We start from the raw sequence: 20120 nt of genomic DNA on the forward strand, positions 1-20120 counted from the left end.
ATCAAGGTCGTATCATCTGCATATCACAGGTTGTTAATGAGTCTTCCTCCAATCCTGATGCCACGTTTTTCTTCATAGAACCCAGCTTCTCGTTAACTACAGGGATATTTTTATTTAAAATAGTAAATTTCTGCTGAAACACTGCCCAAAATGTTTGTAGACAAACATTTTGATGTTGCTCCCTCCGACACTGTCACCTGGTGCAGAAAGCTTCTCCTGAACCCCTCCTAGAGACACCATTGAGATGAGGAAGACAGCTGATGGAACCAGATTTGTTGCTGCTGTTTCTCCTCCTAGTTTGGGCGCTTGGCTCTCTCCCACTCCCACTGCTATCTGGAGCAACAGTTGTTGTCGACGACAGTTATGACTACTGCATTCAGAAGCCTCAGGCCTCCTAACACAGCTCTGAGCCAACAAGCTGCTCATGAGAGCAGCAAATAGCTTTGATTTTTCAAAACACTAAAAACATACAGACTGTGTTTTTCCTTCTCTCCCATGATTTTCATGCTTTAAATTTGCTGCCCCAAACCTGAGTGAAGTACCATATAGACAGACAAGTGTTGTTCACTGCCATCAACTCAATTCCAACCTATGACAACTCCAGGGGTGCAAAGTAGAACTACTCCATAGAGTTTTCAAAGCAACAACCTTTCAGATACATTATCACTAGGCCTGTCTCCTAAGCATTTCTGGGTGGGTTCAAACTGCTAACTTTAGTAGTCAAGTGCTTCACCATTGGCACCACTTAGGAATTCCCTAGACTGACATGTGCAACTCAGGTAATTTGAAGTCCATAATGCCTGAAAGAACTGAGGATATTTTATAACCGGTTTTACACAAAAGCACACACAAAGACATGGGAATCTCAGAGAGAATTGAATCCAAATTCCTTGTTGTGCTGAAGAAGAAGCAGAGTTTTCCAAAGGTTAAGTGACTTGCTGAAGATGAGACAATCTGTGGGAGGGTAAGACTAGAACTCTTATTTTACTTTAGTATTCAAGCTCAACACAAAAATAAGTATACTCTGATAATAAGTATAACAGGCAGAGAGATATGAACGACAGTTGGTCAGAAGCGATGACATAGGAACGCTGTGTAGGATGAGATACGAGCTTGGGAATGGGGGTAATGATGTGGAAAGACACCAAATGCTGCATTTGTTGTTGTTGTTGTTGTTGTTAGGTGCTATCTACACAGTTTCAACTCATAGCAACCTTATAGACAACAGAACAAAGTACTGCCCGGTCCTGCACTATCATAGTTACACTTGAGGCCGCTGTTGCTTTCACTATGCCACTGTATGTGTGTGTTTGTGTTTGTGTCTGGGGAGGGAGGGGAAGCGGGACCTTCTTTTTTGCTGACTCTACACTTTACTAAGCACAAGGTCCTTCTCCAGGGAACTTTTCCAGGAACTTCTCCAGTTCCTTCTGATAATAGGTCCAAAGTCTGAGACAAAGACTTGCCATTCTGGCTTCTAAGGAGCATTCTGCCTGTACTTTCAACACAGATTGTTCTTCTGGAAGTCTATGGTACTTTAATATTCTTCTCTAACAGCATAACACATATGCATCAATTCTTGTATGACCTTCCTTATTCACTATCCAACTTTCACAAGCATATGAAGCTATAGAAAATAACATGGCTTGGGTCAGACACACTTTAGTCCTCACACTGATATCTTTGTTTTTGAACTCTTAAAAGAAGCCTTGTGCAGCAGATTTGCCTAATGCAATACATCGTTTGATTTCTTGACTGCTGTTTCCACGGGTGTTGATAGTGGATCCAAGCAAAATGAAATATTTGACAACTTCAATCATTTCTCCATTTCTCATGATATTATTTATTGGTCCAGTAGTGAATATTTTTATTTCTTTTACATTGAGGTACAACCCATATTGAAGACTCTGATATTTGATCATCATAAGTATTTCAAGTCCTCTTAGATTTCAGAAAGCAAGGCTTGCTGAATCTTCCACCAATCCTGATGCCACATTTTTCTTCATATAATCCAGCTTCTCTGACTATTTGCTAGATGTACATGTTGAATAATTATGGTTAAAGAATACAATCCTAGTGCATACCTTTCCTGATTTTAAACCATTCATTGTCCCCTTCTTCTGTTAGAATGACTGCCTCTTCATCAATGTACAGTTTCCTCACTTCCCACAATGTTGTTCATAGCTTGTCATGATCCACATAGTTGAAAGCCTTTGCATAGTCAATAAAACACAGATAAACATCTTTCTAGTCTTCTCTACTTTCCGTTAAGATCCATCTGATGTCATCAACAATATCCTTCATTCCAAGTCCTTGTATGTATCTGTCTTGAATCTCTGGCAATTCCATATCAGTGTACTGTTACAGTCATTTTTTAATTATCTTTAGCAAAATTTTACTTGCATGTAATATTAATGATATTATTAGATGACTTTTGCATTAAGTTGGGTCACCTCTAATTGGAATGGATATAAATATAGATCTCTTCCAATGAGTTTGCAAAGTAGTTGTCTTCCAAATTTGTTAGCATAGATGACTGAGTGCCTTCAGTACTGTATCAGTTTGTTGAAAGATTCAATTTGTATTCTATCAATTCCTGGAGCCTTGTTACTTGCCAATGCCTTCAGAGAAGCTTGGACTTCTTCTTTCCGTTCCATTAGTTTTTGAGCACATGCTATCTCTTGAAATGTTTGAACATCAACTATTTCTTTTTGAAACAATGACCATGTATTCTTTACATCTTCTTTTGATGCTTTTTGCATCATTCAATATTATGCCCATAGAATCCTTAAGTATGGCAATTCAAGGCTTGAATTTTTTCTTCAGTTCTTTCAGCTTAAGAAATGCTGAGCATATTCTTCCCTGTTGGTTTTCTAACTCCAGTTTTTGCCCATTTCATAAGACTTAACTTTGTCTTCTCAAGCTGCTCTTTGAAAATTTCTGTTCAGCTCTTTTACTTCCTAATTTCTTCCATTTGTTTTAGCAACTCTAAGCTGGAGAGCAAGTTTCAAGAATTCCTTCTGACATCCATTTTGGTCTTTTCCTTCTTTCTTGTATTTTTAATGACCTTTTGCTTTCTTTTCATATGATGTTCTTGATATCATCCCACAATTCTTCTGATCTTTGGTCATTAGTGTCTAATGCATCAAATCTGTTCTTGAGATAATTTACAAATTTTGGTGAGATATGTTCAAAGTCAAATTTTGGCTCTTGTGAACTTGTTCTAATTTTCTTTAACCTCAGCCTGAACTTGCAATATGAGCAAGCGAAGGTCTGTTCCACAATCTGCCCAAGGCTAGCTTTGGCTGATGATATGGAGCTTTTCCACCATCTCTTCCCACATATGTAGTCAATTTGATTTCTGTGTATTCTATGTAATTAGGTACACAAATATAATTGTCTCTTAAGTTGTTTTAAAATGATATTTGAAGTAAGTCATTGGTCTTGCAAAATTCTATCATGTGCTCTCTAGTGTCATTTCTATCACCAAGGCCACATTTTCCTATGACTGATCCTTCTTCATTGGTTCCAACCTTTGCATTCCAATCACCAATAATTATCAAAACATTTTGATAGCATGTTTGATCAATTTCAGGCTGAAGAAGTTGGTAGAATTCTTCAATTTCAACATCACTGGCTTTAGTTGTTGTTGTTAAGTGCCGTTGAGTCGAATCTGACCCGTAGCGACCCTATATAGGGTTCCCAAGGAGCAGCTGGCTTTAGTAGTTGGTTGTAAATTTGAATTATAGTGGTATCAACTGGTCTTCCTTGTAGGCCTGTGATATTACCCTATCACAGACAGCATTACACTTCAAGATAGATCTTGAAATGTTCTTTTTGATGATGAATGAGATGCCATTCATTCCTCTTCAATTTGTCATTCCTGACACAATAACTATAATTTTTAGGTTCAAAATGACCAATACCAGTCCAGTTCACTAATGCCTAGAATTTCAATCTTTATGCATTTCATCTCATTTTCAACAACTTTCTATTTTCTAGTAGAGTCATACTACATACATTCCATGTTCCGATTATTAATGGATGTTTACACCAGTTTCTCCTTATTTCAAGTTTTGTCCATCAGCAAATGACAGACCTGAAAGTTTTACTCCATTTGCATCATTATGCTCAACTCTACTTTAAGGAAGCAGCTGTTCCCTAGTCATATTTTGAATGCTTTTCAACCTGAGGAGCTCATCTTCCATCAGTATTTTTATTAAGTACCGTTGAGTCAGTTCTGACCCATAACAAGCTTGTATAGGTTTCTGAGGAGCAGCTAGTGAGTTAGAACCGCCAAACTTGCTTATCCTACAGTGTCACTCTTGACTATATTCTGGTGCTACTCATCACGTTTCAATATTCAATATTCTGGTGCTGAGAGTGTTCCACTTCTAGTCATACAGTTTTCAGTGACTCAGCATTCAGAAGTAGTCCACCTCTTCTTCTTCCTTGCCTGTCTTAGCCTGTCCACTATGGGCATACGCTTCTGGTATTTAATATACAGATGGTATAGCTTCCAGCATCATAGCAACACACAAGCCACCACAGTATAACTGGCAGGAAAGTGGTGGAGCACTGCCTTTGGTTCTCCATAATTGCTTCTTAATAGCTCTTTCCTCTTTGCCAACAGGTTTCAAATTCTCATGAACTTTACAGATATTCTAGTCTCTTAGACAATATATGCCACAAACAATACCAACACCAAACACTAAATCAGACAAGTTATCTCTGACAGTGTTCTTGAAATGTAAATTCCCTTAACAATTTCAAGACAGCTTGTTGTTGCAGGTTGTCAAGATGGCTCTAACTCATGGCAACCTTTTGCATAGACAAATGAAATGCTGCCCAGCCCTATGCCAGTCTCATAGTGTTTGATATGTTTAAGCCACCATGTCAACCCATCTCATAGAGGGTTTCTCCTCATTTTTACTGGCTCTCTACCAAACACGATGTACTTTTCCAGCAATTTGTCTTTCGTGATGTCCAAAGTAAGCAAGGTTAAGTCATGCCATTTTTACTTCTAGAAAGCATTCTGACTGTACTTCTTCCAAAATAGATGTGTTCATTCTTCTGGCAATTCCGTGATATATTCAGATTCTTTGCCAGCACCATCATTCAAATGCATCAATTCTCCCATCTTCCTTAATCACTGTCCAGCGTTTACATGCCTGGCCAAAGTCTGCACTTTAGTGTTTCCAGATCAACTATTGAAGCAGGTTGCCTAAGGAAAAATCTTGAGCTTTCCAATCCACTACGCTTTTTAGAGAACACAAAGGGTTACCAGATAAAAAACCCCAAATGGCCACCACTCGTCTGTCTGTCTTACTGTGGTAGCTTGAGTTGCTGTGATTCTGAGGGCTATGCCACTGGTATTTTAAATAACCAGCAGGGTCACCCATGGTGGACAGACTAGGAAGAAGGAGTGATGAACTACTTCCGAATCGTTAGTCACTGAAAACGTTATGAATAGCAGAAAATACAGGAGCCTCCGTTAAATTTGACTTTAAAGTTGAACTTTTAGTATAAGAATGAATTTAGCTGGGCTTCCTGAATTGTTTTGATTTTGTTTTGTTTTCCATATTTGACAACTATTTTGCTAATAATGTTGAAGAAATTATAATGTATGGGAGAGAATAGATACTAATAAAATTAGAAACATAATTTTGGGTTTTAAAAAAACTCACTAGAAGGGGATCACCTAAAAAGTGGGTGAAACTTTCTACATAACACACAAAAATCTAAGTTCTATGAAAGAAGAAGCTACATGAAAAAAAGATTTTGTAAATTTCATGTGCCATTAAATAATGGTATTGTTTCAGACCTTCTTATTCTTTTAGTTTAAGGAGCCCTGGAAAAGGAAATCATGCTTGGTGAAGTGGAGGGTCAGTGAAAAAGAGGAAGAAACTCAATGAAATGTACTGATACAGTGGCAGCAACAATGGTCTTAAACATAATAATTATGAGGATGGTACAGGACCAGGCAGTATTTCATTCTGTAGTACGTAGGGTTACTATGAGTAGGAACCAATTTAACAACACCTAACACACATAACACTAACACTGGGCTAAGTGGGCTAAGCTTTAGGTTGCTAACTGCAAGACTGGCAATTCAAACCCACCAGCTACTACTACACATTAGAAAAACGAGGCTGTCTGCTCCTGTAAGGAGTCCTAGTATGACACTGTAGAATAAGCACTGGACAGCAAGGCCATTTGAACTGCAAGGTCGGTGATTCAAACTCACCAGCTGCTCCTCAGAAATCCTATACAGGGTCATTATGAGTCAGAATTGACTCAACGGCACTTAACAACGACTGCTCCTATAAAGAGTTATAGTCTCGGAAACCTAAGAAGCAGTTCTTCTCCATCCTATAAGGTCACTGTAAGTGAAAATTGGCTCACTGGCAGCGGGTTTCTTGATTTATTACCTAAATTTAGGACCTAGTTCCCATTCTACCCTTCAAATCCACCCCAACTCCTCAACCCAATACCTCCCCAGTAGATGTGGTATTGACTAATATTACCACAAGCTAGAATTTATAACATATTTTGGCCTTTCTGAACTGGTCTTCATTCTTTCTTTCTGAAGAGTTAAAAACAAAAACAAACAAACAAAAAACAGAACAGGGATTAATAGCAAAACAATTCCTTGCTTTATCTGCTTTGATTGCATTACCCAAGGCTGCGGACAAGAAGACATCCCAGTCTCATTGTTAGTAGGCATGCTACCGCTCACATCTCTGCTTGACTCTTCATATGGATTCTTTGGAGTTTTTGATGCCATGTTATGATTCCTGCAATAAAGACAAAACTTGAGACCATCTCAAAACAAAACAGAACACACTCAACCCACCCAGTGATGGCCAGAACCACTATTTTTGCTGCTGAAAGTTTGATAAAGTATATGGAAAAGAAAAAAGATTATCACAATTAGGAGTACAAGGCTTTCTTTTTTGCAGAACTTAAAGTAATTCCCAGATAATTTTCCACTCTTTCCAAGGTTCTGTGACGATGTGAGGGGTAGATGATAGGATTATATTATTCAGTTGTGGGTGATTGTTAACAGAATTAATTGTGATTATAAAAACTTGAAAATCTAACCTGGGGATTGGCGAGTTTTGTCCTTCTGCTGGGTTTAAGATGAGCTATCTCAGAATCAGGAAAGGGAAACTCACTACTAACAAGAAAGAAGGCTTAAGAGTGGGATGTGCCCATTGGAATCTGAGATCCCTGCACATTGCAACTTTTCAACCCAGGAAATAGATCTGTGATATCAGGAGTGGCAGAAAGGCATCAGCAGTTGATCCAAGAGTCAGAGAGGTGGGCTTCCCTGCCCACATAGCAAGTAAATCTGAGTACCTTTGGACACGAGGCTCACTTGCAGAATGGAGTGCCTCCAGACACTTAATCTGGGGAACTAGATTTGCTAATTCGTGGAGCTAGAGCTAAGTGTCTTTGGGCTGAGATTTGGAGCAGAGTGGAGTGCCCTTTGTGCATTTATCAGAAGCCTTAAAAGGAGGTTGTAACATTTTCTGAGCAAGGGAGAGGCCGAGAAGCTATGTTGCTAAGAGACCAAGGATCAGAGAGAGGCAAGCCTGCAGGCATAGCTGAGAAGAGACTATTCCAACCTGAATAATTGTACCCTGAACATTTCAAATCCTGAATTGTAACCTGGTTAATTTCCCCAATAAACCCCATTATCATGAGTATCATCTAGGAGTCTTGTGTGACCACTACAATGAATTATTGACTCCAGAAGAGAAGTAGAGAATACTGAGGGAGGGACAGTTAGTGTAAGAATTGCAAAGAAGGTTAGAGGGTGGAACCATATCTAACCTCTGTTTCATAGGAATTAGCCTTGGACTGATGATGCTGATGGTGATTCTCCTCCACCCACTTTGTGAAATCAGAGATAAGATATTGTCTACCTGTGCTTTTTTCCAGGTACAAACATAGCCAGTCACACAACCGAAGACTTCATTGGGGTAAGCAGCTACACTGATCTGAATTGTAAGGTAAATAAACATAGATTGACCGAGAAACAATTTTGCAACTCTGGGTACCATTGGTACCAAGAAAAAGAAGAGGTTCGTACGAGATTTCTTTTAAAGAAGTGGTTGTATGCCCCCAAATCATAGTGACCTGAGCCTGTATAGTGGTTTTCAGGTTGTATATCTTTGTGGGTGCAGAAAGTCCCATCTTTCTCCCATGTAGCGATTGGCAGATTCAAACTGATGACCTTACAGTTAGCAGCCTATTTCGTAATCCACTGTGCTACTAGGGCTCCTTTAAAGAGTGAGTCCTTACCAATTTTGTGTTTAGGGACACAGGGATCAGAAACTGAAAAATGTTCTTATTTCTATGTAAAAATTTTAGTCATCTTTCAGTTTAGCTGGTCTTTCTAAATTATAAAAACCCAATAATTTGCTATTAGCCTTAAATCTAGAACTCTGAAAAAATGCAGTGGAAGTATAGAAATACTTACTACATCCTTGCCCATCAAATAAGAAAAGCAAACACTTAATCAAAAAAGCAAACACAAAAAACTTAATTGTGGCACATATGAACCTAAGTGTCTTGTTTCATTTTTTCCTACACTTATCACCAAACATCTCTCTTCTTTTGCCATTCTGTATGTGTAAATGTTGATCATTCAATATTCTTCCTACAAACATCCAAGATATCAATTGAATACCAAGCTAAAATGTACATTGGTTACCAATGAATCATGAATTCAAATCTCAAGTGTGTACCTGAGAATTTTGCCTCTCAGTCTGAGGTAGAAAAGAGTTGGGAATATGTGACACTTTGGGGAATATTAACATTCATGGAAAATCATAACAGGGTTGATAGAAGATAGCACTTATTAACTCCTGTAGTATTGCTATGGAGTACTGGTGTGTCACTGTAGGATAAGCACTGGACTGCTAACCACAGGGTTGGTGGTTCAAACCCATCAACTGCTCCTTGGAAACCCTGTACAGTATCACTATGAGTCAGAACTGACTCAATGTTACTTAAAAATAACAACAACAGAAGGTTTCTATAAGGCTGCATTGGGCAAATCTGCCACACAAGAACTCTTTAAAGTTTTCCAAAGCAAAGATATCAGTTTGAAGACTAAAGTGTACCTGATCCAAGCCATAGTATTTTTAATAGCCTCATATGCATGCAAAAGTTGGACAACAAATAAAGCAGACTGTAGAAGAATCGATCCATTTGAGTTGTGGTGTTGGGAAAGAATATTACAAGTACAATAGACTGACAGAAGAACAAATAAATCTGTGTTGGAAGAAGTACAGCCAGAATGCTCTTAAAAGCCAGAATGGCAAGACTTCATCTCTCTGACACTTTGGACATGGTATCAGGAGGTACCAGTGCCTGGAGAAGGACATCATGTTTGGTCAGTGAAAAAAGGAAGGCATCCAGTAAGATGGATTGACACAATGGCAGCAACAATGGGCTCAAGTGTAACACTAATTGTGAGGATGATGCAGGACCAGGCAGGGTTTCATTCTATTGGGCATAGAGTTGCTTGTTGTGAACAGGGTTTCTATAAGTCAGAGTCAACTCAGTGGAAACTTACAACAATAAAAATAGGGTTGCTATGGGCCCAAATCAACTCAAGAGCAATGGGATTTATTGGTTTATTTGACTTGCAATATTGAAGAACTCTGTGGGAAAAATATTGAATGATACAGAAAGTATTAAAAGAAGATGGAAGGAATATATTGAGTCACTGTACCAAAAAGAAAAGGTCAATGCTCAGCCATTTCAAGTGGTAGCATCTAATCAAGAACTGATGGTACTTAAGGAAGAAGTCCCAACAGCACTGAAGGCATTAGTGAAAAACAAGGCTTCAGGAATTGATGGAGAACAAATTGAAATCTTGCAACAAATTCAGGACTGAAGTGCTCACTCATCAGTGCCAAGAAATTTAGAAGACCTCACCCACTATTGGAATAGATCCATATTTGACCCCATTCCTAAGAAAGGTAACCCAACAGAATGCAGAAAGCACTGAACAATATCATTAATATCACATGCAAGTAGAATTTTGCTGAAGATAATTTAAAAATAGTATTAGCAGTACATAGACAGGGAGTTGCCAGAAATTCAAGCCAGATTCAGAAGAGGATGTGGAATGCAGGTTATCCATCAGATGGATCTTGGCTAAAAGCAGAGAATGCCAGAAATAAGTTTACTTGTACTTTATTGACTACACAAAGGCTTCCCACTGTGTGGGTCATGATAAGCTATGGACAACATTGTAGAGAATGAGTATTCCGGAATACTTTGTTGTGCTCATGAAAAACCTGTACATAGACTAAGAGACAGTCACCAGAACAAGAACCAAGGGATATTGAATGGGTTAAAATCAGGAAAGATGTGTGCCAGGGTTGTATCTTTTCACCATGCTTATTCAGTCTGTATGCCAAGAAGTTGGAATATCTGAAAAAGAACATGGCATCAGGATTGGAGGAAGGGTCATTAACAACCTGAGATAAGCAGATGATACAACCTTGCTTGCTGGAAGTGAAGAGGACTTCAAACACTTACTGATGAAGATCCGAGACTACAGCTTCCAGTACGGATTGTACCTCAATGTAAAGAAACAAAAATCCTCACAATGGATCATTAAATAGAATCATAATGAACTGAGAAACTATCAAAGTTATCAAAGACTTCATTTTGCTTGGCTCTACAATCAATGCTCATGGAAGCAGCAGTTAAGAAATCAAAAGACATATTGCATTAGGCAAATCTGCTTCAAAAGACTTCTTTAAAGTGTTAAAAGAGCAGAGACAAAGGTGTACCTGACCCAAGTCAGGGTATTTTTAATCACCTCATATGCATTGTAAATGCTGGAAAATGACTGAGCAGGATTGCAGATGAACTGATGTTTTTGAGTTAATGTTGCTGGTGAAGAATATTGAAAGTAGCATGGACTGCCAGAAGAACAAGCAAGTCTGTCTTAGAAGTACAGTCAGAATGCTCCTTAGAAGCCAAGATGACCAAATCTATCTCTGGTTTTTTTGACATGTTGACAGGAGGAGACTAGTCCCTGGAGAAAGACATCACACTTTGTAAAGTGAAGGGTGAATGAAAAGAGGAAGACCCCCAATGAAATGTATTGACACAGTGGCAGCAACAGTAGGTTTAACAAAACAACAGTTGTGAGGATGATACAGGACTGGGCAGAATTTCATTCTGTTTTGCATAGGGTCACTAAGAGTCTGACAAATGCTAAGCTATTTACTCATCCTTAGTTGTCATCTGTTGGCTAGACTCACAGTAACTCAACATACAATAGTAGGAAATGTCGCCTGGACCAACTCCATCCTAATAATGTTTGCATGCTTGCATCCATTCTGAGGCCACAGTGTATTATGAGTGCCTTACAACCTAGGAGGCTCATCTTCCAGCACTATTGTTGTTGTTAAGTGCTGTTGAGTCAGTTTCAACTCTTATCAAGCCCGTATAGGGTTTCTGAGGAGCAGTGGCTGGGTTTGAACTGCAGTACTGTGCTTATCCTACAGGGCCACACTGTTGTTGTTGTTAAGTGCCGTGGAGTCGATTATGACTCATAGCGACCCTGTACAGGGTTTCTGAGGCTGTAAATCTTTATGGGAGCAGAAAGCCTCTTCTTTCTCCCGTGGAACAGCTGGTAGTTTCAAACTGCTGACTGTGAGATTAGCAGCCCAATTCATAACCACTATGCTACCAGAGCTCCTTATACTGACATTATTCTGTTGAGATCCATAGGATTATCATAGGCTAATATTCAAAAATAGATCACCATGACTTTCTTCCTACTCTGTCTTAGTTGGGAAGCACTTCTAAAACCTACCTACCATGGGTGAACCTACTCGTATTTTAAATACTCATATCATAGCTTCCAGCATCATAGTAACCTAAAGGAAAGTTATTACAGTAGGCAAACTGATGACAGATAATTGGTAGCTCTTTTAAATAACCCTTAAGATAAATACTATTCTTGTCCCTATTTTCTGGCAATAAATAAATAAATACATCAATACATACATACATACATACAGAGGTCAACATACCAAGAGTTACTTAGGTATGAACTGGGATTTAAAGCTGTGCAGTCTAATGCCTAGGGCCCATCCTCTGAGTGGTTGTGTAGTGATGGGGATGTAGTTGGATGTTTATCTGCAGATGTCTATCCTATTCTGTACATTCATAGAGAACTGGGGCATATTACTTAAGTGAATATTAAGTTCTCCATCTACAAAATGACAAGACTGAACTAGATAATTCAAGTTCCCTTCAGTTCAAAGGTTTTATGCCTCACTGATTTTGTACAGCATAAACTATAACTGTACATAATTTATTTAAAACAGTGATCGTAGTAGGGAACATGAGCAAACAATGTCATGCCTACTCTTTCACTCTAATTTTGTTCTTGTTGTTGTTAAGTGCCATCGAGTCAGTTCCGATTCATAGCAAACCGGGAGAGGGTTTCCGAGGAGTGGTTGGTGAGTTTGAATCACCAATCTTGTGGTTCAAACTGACTTTGCGGTCGAGTACTTATCATTCAGCTCCACACCAGAACTCCTTCACCCTAATGCAGTGCTATTTAGAAATCATTAAATGTATGCATCCTTGATAACTTTTAAATTATTGAAAACACAAAAGCCCAGAGCCAGAGTGTCCTTCCAAGTTAGGGAAAATACCAATTTTCTTTCACAAAACATAATACTTCATGAAGAGCCTGTTGGCACAGTGATGAAATGCTGTGCACCTAACCAAGAGGTCAGTGGTTCAAACCCACCAGCAACTCCACAGGAGAAAGATGTAACAATCTGTTTTTGTAAAACTTTACAGATTTGAAAACCTTACAGGGCAGTTCCACTCTATCCTATTGGGTTGCTGAGTTTGAAAATCAACTCAATGGGAATAACATGAAAATAATACAAAACAAGCCCATTTATCAAGTAAAAAAATACACAAACCTGTTTTATCAAGTTGACTGTAACTAATGGCAACACCATGTGTTTTGGAGTACACCTGTGCTCTGTTGGGCTTTAAAGGTCTGTAATCTCATGAGAGTACCTGGTTAGTGCAAATGGCTAAGTTCTCAACTGTTAATGGTTCATATCTGCCCAGAGACAACTCTAAAGGATGCTGTGAGATCACAGTTTTCAAAACCCCATGAAGCACTAGTATAGTCTATTTTGCATATATGGGGTTAACATGAATCAGAACTAACTTGACAGTAATTATTTTTTTGTTTTGTTTTGGCTTTTAATTATGAAATTAGACCACTAGATCTTTCTTCTACGACACCACTGGGTGAATTTGAAACACCAACCTTTCAAACATAAACTGTTTGGACCACCCAAGGACGTTGTTGTTTAGTTGTTGCTAAGTGCCATCAAGTCAGTTCTGACTCATAGCCACCTTATGCACAGCAGAACGAACCACTGCCCAATCCTGAGCCAACCTCACTATCATTGCCACGCTTGAGCCCCTTGATGCTGACTCATAGTGTTAGGCAGTCATAAAAAGAAAAAAATATATAGTTATGCAGGGAAAAAATCGTATTGTTAAAAAGGAAAAAGTAGAATACCCAAAATTGCATCTGTATTAGATAAAAACTATGTAAACTACTAGATGCTGGACCAGGACCCAATAGAATATGGAAAAATGAAGCCACTGATGTTTTAGTGGAATTTCTTTTAACTGTCATTTCAGTGGAATTTTTTTAAACTGTCATTTCACTTGTTTAATGTAGCAAATGTGTAAAAGAAGTTCATCTGAAAGAGGCATCTTTAGGATGAAGTTCATCTCTAGGAAGGGTTAGGAGGAAACTTAAAGTACCAGTGGAAAGCAAGGTCACCTGTAATAGCGAATCCCCCAGACTGCCAAGAGGATTATCAGGACAAGCCCAACCACACAGACCGCCACCACGGTGATGTCCTGCTGCCGTCCATGGCCAGCATGACGTAGTTCCCACCATCTCAGGTCTTGGTGTTGACATCGCTCCCCAACAAAGCCAACAACACATCTGCAACAACATAAACAGAGGTCATCAGTAATCCGTAGTCCAGAACTCTCATATATTTCACACTAAATATTTGCCCTCTCTCAACCTTACTTTTCCAGACTCAGCTTTTTGGAATCGTGTAGAAAATCCATCAGGGGTCAGTTGGGAGCATTGTGATTTACAAGTCAATGCAGCATGGACTTCCCCCTTTGGTCTGTCTGCCCTAGGATTTATAGGGGATTGTTTGCATTTAACCTCTATGTGGCATTCCAGAACATTGATTAAAGATCCATTTCTGTTAGCCTAAAATTCTGAGAAGACACCTTTTAAGACCAACTCTGCCCTAAGAGGTTTTGAAACAAATGTTTGGCCAGATTGAGTAAGCTCAAAGGCTAATGGAAGGTGTCCTGGTAGCATAGTGGGTTTTTTTGAGTTTTGTTTCTAAATGCAAGGTCAGTAGTTCAAATCTGCCAGCCGTTCTGTAGGAGAAAGATGAGACTTTCTGCTCCCATAAAGATTTACAGCCTTGGAAACCCTACACAGGGTCACTATGAGTCAGAACCAACTCCACGGCACACAAGTACCATGACCACTATAAACTAAAGGGAAGAAGAACTTGTAGGAATGGAGACTATGCTATGAATGAATGTGCATAGTCTGTGATTAAGAGGCACAACCTAGTATGCTGAGAAAACTTCACTATTAACCCAAAAGAAAAGGGTTGGCATACAATTGACATTCAAGTATTTACCTATTTTCTTCACAACAACAAGAACTATGCTGAGGCAAAGAGGAGTATTCACTCATAACCATTCTGCTATTGCATTAGTGAACTTTTTACTAGAATTAGTAGCAGACAAGCCCGAACCTTTAAAGAAAGTGAAGCAATACTGCCATCTACTGGGAGTGCATGGACTCAGGAAATCATCAGACTCTCAGGTAGAAATAAAAGCCAAGGACTGAGTAATTGCATCCTTCACAAGAGACAGAAAAAAACCCATTGTGGCTAGTCAATTCCAACTTATAGTTATAGCAACCGGATAGGACTGAGTAGAACCTTTCCATAGTGTTTCAAAGGCTGTCCTGGTGTAATTCTGTGCGATAAAGCATGGCCCACAAGGTTGGTTTGTACCACAAAGTCAGTGATTCAAACTCACCAGCCGCTCCTTGGAAACCCTATACAGGGTCGGTATGAGTTGGATCCAACTCTATGACACTTAACAACAACAATCTTTATGGAAGCTGACTGCTACATGGAGCAGCTAGTGGGTTCGAACCACTCACCTTCTTAAGCAGTCAAGCGTTTAACCACTCCACCACCAGGGCTCCTTTCATAGGAGCATCAAACTTAAAAACATCCTATTAGGTATTTCATGATGTTCACTTATTATGAATTCCTTTTCCCTACTCATGGAAAAATTAAGTAGCTGTCCATGTTCCCACCTTACTCCAGAAAGACTTGAAGGAATATACAGAGAACTAGTTCCCATGTTGGGAAGACAGCATGGAAAAAGTATTGGGCCAAACTCAAGAAGATGTATATTCTAGTTTTGGTTCTACCTGTAGCTGGTCATAGGAGCTTGGTGAGTCACTTTCAAAGGAGAATGGAAGAGGAAATAGCATTTGTTAAGGGATGTGCATGGCACTTTTATGTGTCTAACATTGTGCAAGGCACTTTTAATCATTTTACTTCCAGTAGCATAGTCCCATTTTACAGATGAGGTAATTGAAGCTCAAAGGGACTGAAAAATTAGTACAAGGTCTCACAGCTAATGAAACATCCAAACCCAAAACAAAGCTTGTTGCTGTTGAGTCAAGTCAGACTCACAGTGGCCCCATGTGTTACAGAGTAGAACTGCTCCATGAGATTTTCTTGGCAGTTCAAATCCATCCAACGACACCCTGGGAGAAGGCCTTGGCAATCTGTTTTCATAGACTGTTGTTGTTGTTAAGTGCAGGTGAATCAGTTGTGGCTCACAGCAACCCAGTAGAGGGTTTCCAAGGAGCAACTGGGGAGTTTGAACTGATGACCTTGTGGTTCAAACTGATCTTGAAGTCCTGCGCTTACCCTAGAGCGCGAAACCAAGAAAAATCCCATGGAGGTCAGGTTTAGTGTGTAACAGATGCAGTTGCCATGAGTTGCAATCAACTTGATGGCATAGGTTTTATTTTGTTGTCTTTTCTTTTAGGTTGGTGTTGGGGATCTTGGTTTCAAGAAGCACTGCCCAGAGCGTATCCATTGGCTCAAAACCAAACAAGAATCCATGAAGAACTCCTCTAAGCACTCACGGTTTGGAGGCTTCTGAAAATCTCCAGACCAAGAAACCTTTAAGAACATCTTGGGCACAGAGACTTCTAGTTCTCACCTCCTCTACAGTCAAGGGTCCCATGTGTCTATAGGGAGCTTCCATTGCCGCCAAGCAAGAAAGGAAGAGCCAGTCCTTCATAATCCTGCTCACAGCATTAAGAACACTGTATGAAACGGTGTCAAGATGGTGTTTCCAATAAAAATTGGGTTAGTAAACACTCCTTATTGTTGTTGTTAAGTGCTATCAAGTCAGTTCAGAGTTGTATCGACCCTATATAGTATTTCCAAGGAGCAGCAAGTGGGTTTGAACTGCTGACCTTGTGTTAGCAGTTCAGTGCAGTGCTTATCCCACAGCGCCACACCAGGACTGCAAACACTCCCTAGAGATTTGTTATTATGGAATTAATGAACCAGAAGGTGAATTCATCAGGGCAGGGGAAAGGAAGGGTTGAATTTATGAACTGAAGTACATTTTTATGAAGTACAGTGGTAGCAGTTGTGTGCCACGGAGTCGATTCTGACTTATAGCAACCCCATATAGTGTTTCTGAGACTGTCAATCTTTCTGTATGAGAGCAGAATGCTTCATCTTTCTCCTGCAGAGTGCTTTGTGGATTCGAACTACTGACCTTGGGGTTTGCAGCCCAAGGCATAACCCATGACACTACCAGGATTTCTTAAGAAATAAATAATTCAAAGCAATGTTATGACCCTGATTACTATGAACTGTGGGGTGATACATTAAATAGTGCTTTTGATTAAAGTTCCTTAAATTTGAATGTTACCTTGAGTTTAATTGTCATTGTGCAGCAACTCATGCAGAAAATATTATCAGGGAAATCAGATATTTTCACCGGGATTTAATGACAACAGGAAAAGCCGTGTTCTAAAGAGCTCATCAATCATTTAATGAATTGATGGGATAGTACTAAACACAGTGTATAACCTGTTGGTGCCCTTTATATTATTATAATGTCTTTTATAATCTAAATTTAAAGTGCCATACAGAACAACAAACCACGGCCTAATAAACAAGGATTTTTCTTTTAAGAATTTCATTATTTGGGCTGGTTAGAAACAGTGAAAAACTTCAAAACAATTTGTTCCTTAATGTTAAAATCAACAATAGCTATTTTAAATACTGAATTTATGTTAATCAAAACATGTAAGTATGAACATAAGAGTAGATGTCTATTAGAAAGGAGTCAGTTTTACTAATATTCATGAGCATTTCTCATTTTTTCTGTCAGGCGATATGATATGTAATGCAAGGCCACACACTTTGTCACAGAACATAACTTATTCTTCCAATAATTTAGACTATACTTCAGCTTATTATTATTGATAAAATAATGAAAGCCTTTAAACTTATAACATCCATTTTTGAGGACTCGAATATTTTATCACTTCTTTCTCAGGCACAGAGAAAATGGTCAATGAACAAGGAATCTAGCTCTGGGAAACCTGTGTATTCTTTGGTATCAGAACTTCCCTCATAGTGTCTTGAAAGCATGAAACTAGTTAAAAGTAAAATGCGATGCAGAACTAGATAGATGAGAGTGTGTTTTGTTAAAAGCTTCTAGAAAATGTTGCCAACTGAGCACAGAGGAAGTACCTCCATAGTTTTAGAACTTTCTCATATCCAATTTTCAGGTTGATACTTTACCCCATGTAAAGCCATTGTGAGGAACTAAAAAGAGGGAGTAAAAAAGACAAGTTGCCAAACCCAGCAATTGTTACTCAGATTTGGAAGGGAAGGGAAAACATGCTTTTTAGTTTTGAAAATCAGAGGCAAGAAATCCTGTTGTGAATCTATACAACCAACCAACCAGCCAGCCATCAAGTTGCCATCAAGTTGATTTCAACTCCATGGTGACCCCACATGTTCCAGAGTAGAGCAGAATGTGCTCCCCAGGATTTTCATGGCTGTGAACTTTGGGGAGCAGATCACCAAGCCTTTCTTCTGAGGTGCCACTGAGTAGGTTCGAACCATCGACCTTTTGATTAGCAGCCCAGTGCTTTTGTAAATGCAGAAGCACATCACTGCTGCTCTCCATATACAAGTCTTCCAAAAGTTTGAGGAAAAATGGAATCAAAAGATAATTCAATGGTCTATGAATTTTTTGAAGTCCTCTCATATTTGGTAGAAAACATATTAAGTTTTAAGGGATTTTTCTCATGAATCTGAGCTTTTCAACCACAAGAAGGAATTTAATCCTCCAACTACACTTACAGAGGAAGGATCATAAAGTGGTGCTTCAGTGTAGAATTCATTGTGGGAGACCTGGGTTCGATTCTCTGCCAATACAATTCAAGCAAAGCCATGAACTGCCTGTCCTGGAAGCTTACTCGTAGCTGTGATGCTGAACAAGTTTCAGTGGAGCTTCTAGACCAAGATGGATTCAGAAGAAAAGCCTGGTGATCCACATCTGAAAATCAACTAATGAAAACCCTGTGGATCACAAAGGTCCAATCTGCAACTGACCATGGAGATGATGTTAGGCCAGGCAGCATTTCATTTTATTAGATATGGGCTTGTCGGAGGACAATTCCATGGGCTAATAATAACAACAGACTTACAGTAACATCAAGTTATTTAAGTTAAGGCGAAAATTGCTTATTCCTTAGATTTATATTCACCACTGTCCTTGGAAAAGGAAAGTGTGTGTTGAAGGGTGGGGGTGGGGTGTGCAGTAGAAACACACTCACACGCTGATGCATACACACACACACACACACTTTATATCTGTATGTTATGTTGGAATTTACTTAGCGGCAGTGGGTTTGGTTTAGTTCTTTGGTTTTATTTACAAGGGGACTTCAAAGATCATGGGAAAATTCCATTACTGTTTTATTTCATTTTTTCATCAACTTTTTGAAATCCCCTCCTATATATATTGTTTCCTAAGGAGAGGTCTAATTGTAGAAATCTCCTCAGTATAAACTTTACATATCAGCTAAAAGTGATGGGCTTTGGTATTATACCTGAAAGACAGTTTTAACTTACCTGCATGCATACTGGTTTACTGGTTCAAGATATATGCAAAGACCACCATTGAGACAGTACCCATCATGTGATGGGGGACATTCGATGTAGATGTGTCTGACAGGATGGAGGTCACCTTCCCTGAGGGAAGAGGGTGGAGTTGTTTCTAGAAGAACCAAAGACATAACTTTCATTATCTGAAGTGATTAGGACTTCTCAGGTATCAACATAAAAACTAGTTTCTATGAATATATTGTAAAACAGTGTCTTTTGGTGACAGTAGAACTGCCAGGAGCAACAATAGCTTTATTTCCCTCACCAGACCTATGTCATCTTCATTGAAGTCAGCCTTTTCTTTCTGCAGGTTCAGTACTACTTGACACAAAGCATATCGGGGCCAGTTAAGAGCATGATCTATATAAAACTGCTAATACACGATAAAAGTAAGTCTGTCATCCATGAATACACATTAACCTTGTAAAATGACAGCTAGTTTTTTGTGGTTTAAAGACTACCCACCAGCACAAAGTATCTTACGCCCAATATCCTGGGAATTTCAAGAATGTCCCCCAAGCAATGCTTTCTTCTAAAAATGACTTAACTTGCAGGAAAACCTCCAAAGACAAGATTGTGGCAACTTTGACAAAAAGGAAATGTTACCATAATAGAAGGGAGTGCCAATGTGATAAAGTTGCATTAATTAAGTGGTTTGACTGCTCCTTAAAATAAAACCACTAGAATGTGTAGCTACTAGACAGAGGCAGTTTTCAAGAAAAGTAAATTATTTGAGCATGCTAAAAAAAAGAAAACACA

General features: G+C 39.0%; 1 protein-coding gene across 1 annotated transcript in view; it reads right to left on the reverse strand.

Moving 5' to 3' along the window:
* EGF (epidermal growth factor) overlaps window positions 1–20120 on the reverse strand; it is a gene marked incomplete at its 5' end in the record, with an annotated part of 163014 nt that overhangs the window by 9661 nt on the left and 133233 nt on the right. Inside the window, 3 exons of the mRNA XM_006869337.1 lie at window positions 6677–6794; window positions 13868–14035; window positions 19329–19473. Coding sequence (XP_006869399.1) covers window positions 6677–6794; window positions 13868–14035; window positions 19329–19473 — 431 coding nt within the window. The remainder of the gene's footprint in view (window positions 1–6676; window positions 6795–13867; window positions 14036–19328; window positions 19474–20120) is intronic.

The sequence above is a fragment of the Chrysochloris asiatica genome, unplaced genomic scaffold (genome assembly GCF_000296735.1).
Source record: "Chrysochloris asiatica unplaced genomic scaffold, ChrAsi1.0 scaffold00129, whole genome shotgun sequence".
Lineage (NCBI taxonomy): Eukaryota > Metazoa > Chordata > Mammalia > Afrosoricida > Chrysochloridae > Chrysochloris > Chrysochloris asiatica.